Here is a 12,856-nt window from a genome sequence, read left to right on the forward strand (position 1 = left end):
GGACTATCTGTACCTTGATATCCATTGTCGTCTATATCCACTCCAGAGCTGAGTGACTGACCGAACATGAACAGCTCCCGGCCCAGAGTTGCCCCTGTGATCCTCTGGATGACACAGTAAGAGACACATCAAAGTATTATACAAAATTAATGTGTTTTTTTTATCGCTTTTAACTATGTTACAAAGATGCTCCCTCCATCACCTGTGTTAGGGCATGGTCTCACCTGTGATGGGCTGTTGTCTCACCTGTGTTAGGGTGTGGTCTTGACTGTGATGGGTTGTGGTCTCACCTGTGTTAGGGCGTGGTCTCACCTGTGATGGGCTGTTGTCTCACCTGTGCTAGGGTGTGGTCTTGACTGTGAGGGGCTGTGGTCTCACCTGTGATGGGCTGTGGTCTCACCTGTGTTAGGGCGTGGTCTCACCTGTGATGGGCTGTTGTCTCACCTGTGCTAGGGTGTGGTCTTGACTGTGAGGGGCTGTGGTCTCACCTGTGATGGGCTGTGGTCTCACCTGTGTTAGGGCGTGGTCTCACCTGTGATGGGCTGTTGTCTCACCTGTGTAAGGGTGTTGTCTCACCTGTGATAGGCTGTTGTCTCACCTGTGATGGGCTGTGGTCTCACCTGTGTAAGGGTGTGGTCTCACCTGTGATGGGCTGTGGTCTCACCTGTGATGGGCTGTGGTCTCACCTGTAATGGGCTGTGGTCTCACCTGTGTTAGGGCGTGGTCTCACCCGTGATGGGCTGTGGTCTCACCTGTGATGGGCTGTGGTCTCACCCGTGATGGGCTGTGGTCTCACCTGTGTTAGGGTGTGGTCTCCCCTGTGAGGGGCTGTGGTCTCACCTGTGATGGGCTGTTGTCTCACCTGTGTTAGGGTGTGGTCTTGACTGTGATGGGCTGTGGTCTCACCTGTGTTAGGGTGTGGTCTCCCCTGTGATGGGCTGTTGTCTCACCTGTGATGGGCTGTGGTCTCACCTGTGTTAGGGTGTGGTCTCCTCTGTGATGGGCTGTTGTCTCACCTGTGATGGGCTGTGGTCTCACCTGTGTTAGGGCGTGGTCTCGCCTGTGATGAGCTTTGTTCTCATCTATGATCGGGCATGGTCTCACCTGTCTTGGGTTGTGGTCTCACCTGTGATGGGCTGTGGTCTCACCTCTGTTAGGGTGTGGTCTAACCTGTCTTGGGTTGTGGTCTCACCTGTGATGGGGTGGGGGAGATGCCGTCCTGTCTGCCGTTGTAAAGGTACACTGCTCCTCTCAGCTCGTCCTCATGAGGAGCTCCAACAGCCACATCTGAAACACAAGGGACTGATCAGACACACAAACAGCACACCAACAAATAGGGATGGGAAATTCAACGTTTTGATCGATATCAATGCCATTAACCATTTCTCTTATTGATCCAGTTCTTAATCGATTCCAATTCATAAACATATGCGCATGTTTCTTGTAGCTTTTTTTCAAACAGAGGGATAATAAATTGATTGGAAAAAGTGAAACACAATGGGATTTTATCGTTTGAGATCTTTACATATTTGGCTGGGTAATGTGACGATGTTAAATTGACTTGGCCGTAACAACATCTGTCGGTCTGAAGAAAGTTGTGCAAAGGTCGGGAGGCATGGCCAGAAAAGCACCTCTGTACTTGTGAAGGGTGCTCTTCCTGTGCTTGTGATTGTGCACCAACTATTTGTCGGGTAAGTCTCCTTTGTTTCTGAAAGAATGGCAGGAGGTGCTCTGTGTCTGAATGCTGCCTTCATACGGGAATGTGCTCATTTGTAGAACAATCTTATGTCTGTCCGTGCACTTTGTCACATCTCAAAAAAAGATTTTAAAATCTTCTCATGTGCTTGTCAAACTGCAGTACTTCATCTGCACTTGTCGGCTTTATTCAATTTCCTTTTTTTCTTTGATTCTTCAGGAATGTGTTACAGTTTATTTTTTATTTATTTTGTCTGGTTTAGACAGAATGTAGTCCATTATACAGTAGGTCAATATTAGACACTTTTAAGACCTGATGTCACCTTGATCTGGGCCTGGTGGGTCTTAGAAGATGAAATATTTTATGAGATGAAAAGTTTGAGGTGTGTGTCCCCAGCCTAACGCTGCCCATTACTTATACGTATATAGACACATGAATCATGCTCAATGAAACCGCATCAGCCGTGTTTTTTGTTTTCTTCTGCTAACTCTGTCATAACTAAGATAGTCCATGTTAAACAAAAACAGTTTGAAAGTTTAATGTCTCCTCTGTCAGTGCGTACACACTGAGGTCCAATTATTTTCTCTGAAAATACTATACTCAAAAACACAGTGTGACCATTGTTGCAGATGTCTAGCGCTGGGCTAGGTCTTCATAAGTGTTCCTCTCCTGTTCTCCACACCGGCTCCTCCTCCGTGCACATTTAAGTGCAGTTTGTCTACGTTAGTCTTATCATTTCTGTAAATGTTTCCTTCCTGTAAATAAATCTTCCTTTTGCGCTCTTTTAGCCGGTCTCGTCTCTGTTCTGTTGCAGCTATGACCCAGTCGTCACAAACGTGGGATTCGCTACTTGCGCAATACCATAATGCATTGCCCCTTGGGGAGTTCGCTGCTGTAAACAATATGGCGTTGCGAGCTGTCATCGAAGAGACTAATATTAATCTTCCAAATACCTTCCAAAAATATTTTATCTATTGATTTTGAAAAGTTGATTGGGAAAAAAGCTCTTATTAACCTCGTGTGCAGTGCTTTGTTGTTCCCGGATTACGCTTTTGATTGTTGGAGCAATAATGAGCACAGCAGAAGTTGTTTTTCATCATTGTTTGGCAGTAGCTCCACTCGCACTCAAAGGCCTCCAGGTCGTAGCTACCCCCAGAGGTGCAAAGCATTATGGGTCCTGTGCAAGTACTGAATAGAAAACATTTGGATGGGAGAAAAAGTCCATGATGTTTGAATCAACCAATCAATCAAATCTTTATTTATTTAGCACTTTTCATACAAAGTTGCAGTGCAGAGTGCTTCACATACACTGTAAATTCCGATTGAGGTGGTGACATGAAATAAAGTGTTATAATTACTAGGAGACCTGAAATTTTCAGCATTTACCCTCTATTCCATGTAAGAAGTACATTTTCAAGAGAAATTTGTGATTAATTGCTTTTCCGTTTTACAGCAACCTGTTTCTGCTCCAAAAACAGGGTTTTGCCAGTAACTATAACTTTACATGATGCCAGTAATGATTATTTGTGGTCCTGTTGTGCTCACGCTCAATCTAAAGTATCCATTATAAGATTCTGTTCGACTTACTTGGATTTGCCAGTTTTGAATAATATCGGCTTAACATTGGCTTGACTTGCTTTTCTCTTTATCCAGTACATGGGCCGTTTCTCAATCTGTGTACTTGTGTGGACTTCTGTGCTCGTGGACTCGTGAAACGTCATCACGCGTCCACGAGCGTCCTGTTCCAATTCAAAGTTCGCTTCTCAGCCAGTTCGCTGTAAATCCCCGGATGAGAACTTGCTCCGCCCGTTTTACCGAGGATGCATCAGAGGAGACTTGTGCGTTCTCCGCCAGCTATATTTCCCACAATCCGTTTCGTGTTGAGCACGCGCCTCACCGCGAGCCCCCCCTCCTCCTCAGCACCGAGCCTCCAGCTGAACTACAGCTGATCGCGCGCATGTAAATAAATGCGGAGATGTTCCCGGTTAAAGAGTCTTTTATCCTCAGAGACGTGTCTCCTGCTCAAGATGGTTTTCTGAGCAGAAGTGTGGAAACAACTTTGAACATGCTTTCATTTTCTCACGATCAGCAACAGTTTCATTTAAAGTCTTAACGTCATGAACAGGTCATTGAGGACAAATGCATTTTACTTGTACATTGTTTTATTAAGGGGGCGCTGCAGACACATCTTTATATGGGAACTTCAAAACAGTTACATATTTTAAAGTCTAAATTGTTTGTTTGTTTTTTCAGAATAATTTGCAACCCCCCAAACAAGTTCATATTTGACCTATTTGTTTTTTATTATTATTGTTTCAGTTTGCACATCAGATTTTTTAATGACTTTCCACATAGCGCCTTATTTATAGGCTATAATTGTAAAAAAAAATAATGTGAAATTGTCTAAAATGTAAACATTTATGTTTTTTTTTATTACAAAAGTGTATAATGTATGTTTTTAAAAACATATTTCCACTTCGACTGCAGTGTCACCCTTTTAATTTCATATGAGGTGATTTAATGTTATAAAAGCTCACAGCCCTGTGTTCAGGAGCTACTTCCTGTGATGTCATCGAGTTCACTCGTTCCAAACGCTTAAAAAGCCGAGTCCACACTCGTGAACTCCTCAAGTCCGTTCTCAGAGTCTGCACCCGCAAGTCTGTACCCAGGAGTTCACGAGTACTGAGTACGCATACTGGGGATTGAGAAACGGCCATGGTTTAAGTAACTCTCACTAACCTCCCCAGTGTCCTCTACTGCCCCCCTGTAACGGGAACTTGACTGTCTAGTAATCGCAAAAATAAGCTGTTACCTATGCTGCCCGTGATTGGTTCAGGTCATATGTCACATGTACTGAATGAGCCAATCAGGTTGCTCTGAACTGTTTTGAATTCAAAGGAGAAGTGTTGAACAGCCTCAGTGTATCCTCAGCAGAAACAGCAGAAAACAGGACCTTTCCTGTTTTATTTCTCATTAATCGACATAAGGTGAGTGTGTCTTTGCATATATTTGTGTTTGCTCTGAGAGTTTGATGTATTGTTACTATTTTCAGCATTTTTTTATATTTGAAAAATGCAATAACGCTCTTGCTCTACCTTAAAACACATTTGTTATTTAATTTGGTGACTGCACAGTGGCCTGTCTAGCATTAGTGATACAAATTTAAGTAGTAAAGCTCCAGTCATTTAAAGACAGAAAATAGATACTTAAGGGTAATTTACTATGTGTTCTCCAGCAAAAGTGCAGCAGCAGCAGTACAGTCACGTTTGTATTTTTAACTCATTCAGCATTTACATATTAGCTTTGGCCATATTACTGTAATACTCATGATTTCAAATGTTAAATCAAGTGCAGCCTGTCCACAAAATGGCATATTATATTTTTCAGTTTGCACTCACCAACAACTCACTGCATTAAATTCATGTTTATCTAAGACCACTGGTTATGATTAAAGTTTTTCTTTTATTCCCAGACAATGACGAATGTAAAGATTTAGAGACTGACTCTGCATCAAGGCCAAAGGTAAGACTGCACTGATCAGTGTTTTAAACAGCATGTCATTTAGTAAAATAATCTTTGAAATGGTTTGTGTGTCCAGGGTCAGACTGAGGAGTCCAGCTGCGGAAAGACCTGATGAGACGGAGCTGAACACACTGAGGTGAGACACACAAATGTTTGTGTCGGAAAAAAAACCTCTGAGGACGTTCATAGTCTTTTTACTGTGATTACTTACTGTAATTCTTTGTTTTACAGAAATCTGAACTGCTGTAAAAACTTTGAGACCATCTTAGCATCCAGGCTATAGGTAAGACAGCACTCATCGGTATATATTCTGATAAAGTGGCCATAAGTTGGATGTGAAATAACATTTATGAATGCTTTTGTGTGTGTCCAGTGTCAGACTGAAGAGCAGCTGTTGAAGGATCTGCTGAGGCTGGAGCTGAACACACTGAGGTGAGACAGAGTCAGAGCTGAGATGTTTGGATGAGACAAAGCAACATTTTACATGTAGGTTTTGGTCTTGCCATAGGGACTCACAACTAAAGTATTTTTGTTGTTTTTATGTCTTACAGAAATCTGACCACGCTGATGAAGACTTGACGGTGATTAAAAAAGATCCCTTTCCTTCTGCTGTGAGTCTGCAGAACCTGCTGCATGTACAGAGTCTGTGGAACCTTCTGAGACACTTCTGCTCCTTGTCTTCATCGGCTCAGTACAGACTAACCCACCTGTTTGGACTGATGTGAACTATAACTGCAGAAATACAGATGTTCTATCATTAACTGCACCTAAAAATATAAGTGTTTTACACTGTGTTAATGTTAAATAAATTGACTTTATAACTATACTTTGTTTTGCTTTATTAGAACATTTATATCTTGTACTAAATTTGTAAAACTTCATTTATGGGATTAACAAATAAACCATAGAGGGAACAGGAATATTCCATTAACCAGTACTAAGCATAATAGTACAGGTAAAGGTCATATTTAAGTAACAAAAGTAATCAGTACTCGGAATTACCAGTTGTCAGTACTAACATGTCTAGTAATCAGAACTTGTATCATTAGTAATGAACACTGTGAAAGCCGTCTTAATCATACTAGCGTTACTAGTAATCATGGCTTAACATTGGACGTAATAATTATGCATCGGGTTTACAACTTATCCCAAGTAAGTGCAATGAGTTGGAATTTACAGTGTACTAAAAACTATTTCCGCCCACCCAAAACACCCACCCTTGCAAACAGAAGCAGACAATAACACTCATACTCATACTCACCCCACCCCACATCCTATAGCCACACACACACACACACACACACACACACACACACACACACACACACACACACACACACACACACACACACACACACACACACACACACACACACACACACACACACACACACACACACACACACACACGCACATGCAAACACACACACACACACACACACACACACACACACACACACACACACACACACACGCCAGCCACATGCACATGCAAACACCGAGAAAAACACCCCACACGCCAGCCTCCCAACTCAATGAGACAGGATCAGAGTCAGATCAGTTTGTAAAAAATAAATAAATAAATAAGCCGGTCGCTGCTTCTCATGGTTGTCATTCGTGCGCTCATTGTATTTAGCCACGTTTCAGTGTATCATCTTTGCAGCAGGTTTTTCATATAAATATGAGACAGATATGTATGTGTCTCTGTACGTGAGTTTGCGTTACCTGTGCCTTTTGCCCCCCCTCCTGCTCCATGCTCTGAGCAGGAAGGAGACAGTCCCGTTCACTTAACTACTCCTTATCACGCCTCATTCCTCCTCTTGCAGATTTGCATCGTGTTGCTAGTTTCAGGAAACTTTCAAGCACATTTGCAAACGGAATTAAAACCGTGATCCATTCAGTGATGTTTTTCAATGGCTGCGGGGCGGGTTAGAAACTGCTCCAAATGGGCAGTGTCAGCTAAAGAAAATGAGATTTTGAGAAAAGGGCTGGAAGGCAAAGACTTCATTGCCACAAATCCAACCTTGAAAGCTGTAGATCTCTGTCAGTGAAACAGCAGCAGCTTGTTTTTAGATTGCCATTCCATTGTAAAATAAAATCTGAAGCTGAAGAGCTCAAAATGACAAATCTGATTTGGATTAGAGGAAAAGATTAACGATTAGCTTGAACACCCAGAAGACAGTGGAGATGATCGTGGACTTCAGGAAAGACACAGCCCCACCGTCCCCCCTCGCCCTGACTCTCCCACCCCCCAGGACCTCAAATGGGAGCCAACCACCAGCTCCTTTATCAAGAAGGCCCAGCAGAGGATGTTCTTCCTGCAGCAGCTGAGGAAACTGAAGCTGCCGAACAAGACGCTGGTGCAGTTCTACAAGGCCATCATCGAGTCCATCCTCTCCTCCTCCATCACCATGTGGTCCATCCTCTCCTCCTCCATCACCGTGTGGTCCATCCTCACCTCCTCCATCACTGTGTGGTCCATCCTCTCCTCCATCACCGTGTGGTCCATCCTCTCCTCCATCACCGTGTGGTCCATCCTCTCCTCCTCCATCACCGTGTGGTCCATCCTCACCTCCTCCATCACTGTGTGGTCCATCCTCTCCTCCATCACCGTGTGGTCCATCCTCTCCTCCTCCATCACCGTGTGGTCCATCCTCTCCTCCTCCATCACCGTGTGGTCCATCCTCACCACCTCCATCACCGTGTGGTCCATCCTCTCCTTCATCACCGTGTGGTCCATCCTCTCCTTCATCACCGTGTGGTCCATCCTCACCACCTCCATCACCGTGTGGTCCATCCTCTCCTTCATCACCGTGTGGTCCATCCTCACCTCCTCCATCACCGTGTGGTTCCCCGGCGCTACAGACCAGGACAAGCATCGACTGCAGTACATTGTGCTGCTGCGGAGAAGGTGATTGACTGTGAGCTCCATCTCTCCAGGACCTGTTCACCTCCAGGACACGGAGGCGTGTGGGTCGGATCACAGCTGACCCTTCTCACCCTGGACACGGACTATTCACCCCTCTCCCATCAGGCAGGAGGCTACGGTCCATACAGACCCATAAATCCCGCCATTTGAAAAACAGATTTTTCTCCTCCACCATCAGACTCATGAACAAAAACAAGTCTCTATAGCTCAGTCACAGACTCGTGGATGTATCTGCTCTGTTGGACTGTGTGGTGTGTCATTTTATATAACTTCATCACTTCATATACCTGCACATCTGTAAATATAATCCCGCTGTTGTTCTAGGCCAAATTGGTCTTATACAGTTTACTTTTAATTTTTAATGTATTTATTTTCATCTTCTTTATGAATACCCTTATAGCCTTACAGTTTTAAAGTTTTATAGCTTCTTTATAATTTTGTGTTATATGTTTTATGTTGCTTGATTTGTACCGAGAAAAATTCCTAGTTTGTGAATCTGTTCCAAACAATGGCATTAAAAAGGATTCTGATTCTGATTCATGGTCCTAATGTGGAAACAGGAGTGGCGTTTCCTGTCCCGGCAGTGATGCTCGCGGACGTGTGGGTGGGCTCTGCTCCAATAAACAAAACGCGCTGCTGGTTTGAAATTACAGACAGCTCTGGGCTCTGTCATTACGGGGTTAATGACACCCTCCACCCCTCCCTTATCAGGACGCCCCGTGCGGCGCAGGGATCGGCAGTTAGAGAGGCGCGGGCCCCACCCTCCAGCAGCAGCAGCAGCAGGAGCACGGAGCTCACACCTGCCCAGTTCACACAGGAAACAGGGTCAGGGTGAGAGAACATGCAGACGCTGAGAAAACCCCAGTGCGGCTGAGGTGTTCTTACTCTCGCTCACAAACAACGCGTGAGAGCTATCAACAAATAAAGTGGAGATGTTGTGGCACGAGTCAGTAATAAAAAAACACATTTTGAGAAAGTGTGTTTAAAGGTTCGTTATGTAAGGCTGAAGATCTATTTTGTAGAATCTTCCATAAAGGAAATGCTGTTACATGTTGTCAGCTGCATCTGCACCATGTGCCCAGAGCAAATTTCCCCAAGAAGGACAAAAAGGTTTCATTCATTCATTCATTCATTCATTCATTCATTCATTCATTCATTCATTCATTCATTCATTCATCCATTCATCCCTTCAAATGAGCAAACACAGCGATATGACGGAGGGTGAGGGCTTTACAGGGGGCCAGGCCAGTCATGTTTTTGTGAATGGAGACAGGACAGGATGTGGAAAAGCTCACATAACAGCGTGAGTTGTCAGCTCCATATGGGAAGAAAATTGGGGACACTCTTGAGCATTTTATAATCGTCTGCCATTTTAAAACTTGAAAGTGCACAGACCAGACACATGAATGAGGACATGTTTCTTTAAAGAATGTCTCATTTGAAGCCACAGGACAAACCATTCAGACTGAGTCTTGTTTTTAGGAAAGAGAATCCTTGCTTGCTGAAGTCAGGCGCTTGTCACAAAAAAGAGTCAAGAGTCAAGACGCTCTGGCCGCACATCAGCTCAGAGTGTGTTCGTAGCCATCTTGGAAGAAGCTCTTGCCTGAAAAATACCTGCTGTTTGGGACAAACTACTCTCCCTCTTTGCTACTACCATGTCCTATGGATCTTTAACTACATGTATATCCCCATGATCAACGGGAAATCTCCCTAGTATTTAAGCCTATATCCAGCTCATACAATTGAATATGTGACATATTTTGTGCCGGTAGCAAGTGGCTAAAGGCCCGGTTAGCTCCGTTAGCACGTTACAATCGCCTACAGTTCATTGTTGATTAAAAGTCTGCAATAAACCATACATGTGTAAAGCCAGGCTCAGAGTGTGACCGTCATAAAGGCTGTTCTATGTAGTTATTATTCCTGTTTTCATGGGAGAAAACTGGAGCTTGATGCGAGCTAACTTAGCTAACTGAGCTTTGTTTTTTTCCTGGGGCTAATTGTAGATGATGTGGGCAATAAGCTACAAACGGTTCTTTATGTAGATGGTGGTTTAATTGACTTTACTTGTGCATATTTCTCGTTTTCACGTGAGGACCAGAGATTTAGCTTGTAGCATTAGCTTTCTTTGTTGGGAATGCTACAACACAAGACCTTAAGTAGAGAAATAGATCAGAATGTGTTTGAAAACTAACTTCTAACTAACTCTTGCACATCTGTTTCTCTAGTGTGTCCACAGAGTCTTGAGACTGACATTATTTAGCCTGAACCAAAGGTCCGTCATGTCCTCATGGAGCTCGCGTGGCGTCGGACCCACCTGGATATCCATCATCGTCCAGGTCTCCCAGGTCAGCGATGGCCTCTCCGAACCGCGCTGCGTACGCCTCACTGCCCGAGAGCGTGAAGTCCAACTCCGACAGCTCTGCCTGGGGACAGGAACAGAACCACACACTTTTATTTATTATGGCAATGTAGGGCTGGGTGATTAATATAATTGTGTGTGTTAATTGACAGGATTATTGTCCATTCCTGTCGCAGTCTGTAAATCTGAACCCGCTGATGCCGCAGTGCCTGTCAGGTCAAGCCCAGGGAATCACACGGACAAACAAACAGGAAGGCATGGGAAGAGGATGTGGTGATTTAAGTGTACAATCAGCAACAAACTCGCGCTAATTCGTCTAATGGGCTATATTCACAGTTTCCCCACGTGACGTCTTCCTGGACAGTAAGCCAGACGCTGTACTTCCTGTCGGCTGTTTACTTTCACAACTAGCAGGGTCCCACACAAATAAAGAGATAGCTCAGGATCTGGTTAAGGACAATGAGGAACTGACTGAAACGTCCTTCTGGGTTAAAAAAAAAAAAAGGCACATACAGGACAGGGAAATTTGGTAACACAATGGGAGAAAAATGGCCTTGGACATATTGTTGTGTATCATCATTGTGTAGATAAGGCAAAGTTCAATTCCAAAAACACTTTAGGAGTGCAAAATCAATAGTTTCAAAACAATCATATCATTGCATATTAGCTTCAATCTGTCTTGGTGATTTCTTTATATTATCAAAACCTCTATGGGACAATTGAAGGGACATGAATACTAATGGGAAGAAAGTGAAATCCGCAAAGAGGTGAACTGACCTGCCCCTGGTTGATGTAGACGTGGACACGTCCCTCCTCTCGACTGGCCCCTGTTGCCATGGGGGCCCCCACCAGCAGGTCCGAGAGCCCATCTGCATTCAGGTCCAACACGCACAGGCTGGCCCCGAAGTACGAGCCCAGCTGCAACACAGAGAGAGCTAAGACCTGCCCCGAAGTACGAGTCCAGCTACAACACAGAGAGAGCTAAGACCTGCCCCGAAGTACGAGTCCAGCTACAACACAGAGAGAGCTAAGACCTGCCCTGAAGTATGAGCCCAGCTGCAACACAGAGAGAGCTAAGACCTGCCCTGAAGTACGAGCCCAGCTACAACACAGAGAGAGCTAAGACCTGCCCCAAAGTACAAGCCCAGCTACAACACAGAGAGAGCTAAGACCTGCCCTGAAGTACGAGCCCAGCTACAACACAGAGAGAGCTAAGACCTGCCCCGAAGTACGAGCCCAGCTACAACACAGAGAGAGCTAAGACCTGCCCCAAAGTACAAGCCCAGCTACAACACAGAGAGAGCTAAGACCTGCCCCGAAGTACGAGTCCAGCTACAACACAGAGAGAGCTAAGACCTGCCCCGAAGTACGAGTCCAGCTACAGCACAGAGAGAGCTAAGACCTGCCCCGAAGTACGAGTCCAGCTACAACACAGAGAGAGCTAAGACCTGCCCCGAAGTACGAGTCCAGCTACAACACAGAGAGAGCTAAGACCTGTCCCGAAGTACGAGCCCAGCTGCAACACAGAGAGAGCTAAGACCTGCCCCGAAGTACGAGCCCAGCTGCAACACAGAGAGAGCTAAGACCTGCCCTGAAGTACGAGCCCAGCTACAACACAGAGAGAGCTAAGACCTGCCCCAAAGTACAAGCCCAGCTACAACACAGAGAGAGCTAAGACCTGCCCCGAAGTACGAGCCCAGCTACAACACAGAGAGAGCTAAGACCTGCCCGGAAGTACAAGCCCAACTACAACACAGAGAGAGCTAAGACCTGCCCCGAAGTACGAGCCCAGCTGCAACACAGAGAGCTGAGACCTGCCCTGAAGTACGAGCCCAGCGACAACACAGAGAGAGCTAAGACCTGCCCTGAAGTACGAGCCCAGCTGCAACACAGAGAGAGCTAAGACCTGCCCTGAAGTACGAGCCCAGCTGCAACACAGAGAGAGCTAAGACCTGCCCTGAAGTACGAGCCCAGCGACAACACAGAGAGAGCTAAGACCTGCCCCGAAGTACGAGCCCAGCTGCAACACAGAGAGAGCTAAGACCTGCCCTGAAGTACAAGCCCAGCTGCAACACAGAGAGAGCTAAGACCTGCCCTGAAGTACGAGTCCAGCTGCAACACAGAGAGAGCTAAGACCTGCCCCGAAGTACGAGCCCAGCTACAACACAGAGAGAGCTAAGACCTGAGCCACAATCGTAGAAATAATTGCACGTCTAAAAGCATCGGAATTTATCATATTGGGTCATGCTGTACCATCTCTGGGATAATTGCAATGCACTCGCTAATGCTAACGGGCTAATGCTAACGTCCACAGCAGCTTAGAAATCCTCTCACTGAGGAGGGCCTGCAC

At 45.2% G+C, this 12,856-nt stretch overlaps 2 protein-coding genes across 2 annotated transcripts in view; both read right to left on the minus strand.

The window, feature by feature from the left end:
* Nucleotides 1-8,292, minus strand: part of LOC306968267 (uncharacterized protein) — a gene marked incomplete at its 3' end in the record, with an annotated part of 106,004 nt that extends 97,712 nt beyond the window's left edge. Inside the window, exon 1 of the mRNA XM_079563609.1 lies at nt 8,102-8,292. The remainder of the gene's footprint in view (nt 1-8,101) is intronic.
* The window catches only part of itga4 (integrin alpha 4), a 60,543-nt gene that overhangs the window by 27,654 nt on the left and 20,033 nt on the right, over nt 1-12,856 (minus strand). Inside the window, exons 10-13 of the mRNA XM_079563008.1 lie at nt 11,284-11,424; nt 10,462-10,570; nt 1,193-1,287; nt 14-104 (exon numbers count right to left, since the gene is read on the minus strand). Of these exons, the coding sequence (XP_079419134.1) occupies nt 14-104; nt 1,193-1,287; nt 10,462-10,570; nt 11,284-11,424 (436 nt within the window). The remainder of the gene's footprint in view (nt 1-13; nt 105-1,192; nt 1,288-10,461; nt 10,571-11,283; nt 11,425-12,856) is intronic.

This window comes from Gobius niger (genome assembly GCF_951799975.1).
Source record: "Gobius niger genome assembly, chromosome: 9".
Taxonomy (NCBI): domain Eukaryota; kingdom Metazoa; phylum Chordata; class Actinopteri; order Gobiiformes; family Gobiidae; genus Gobius; species Gobius niger.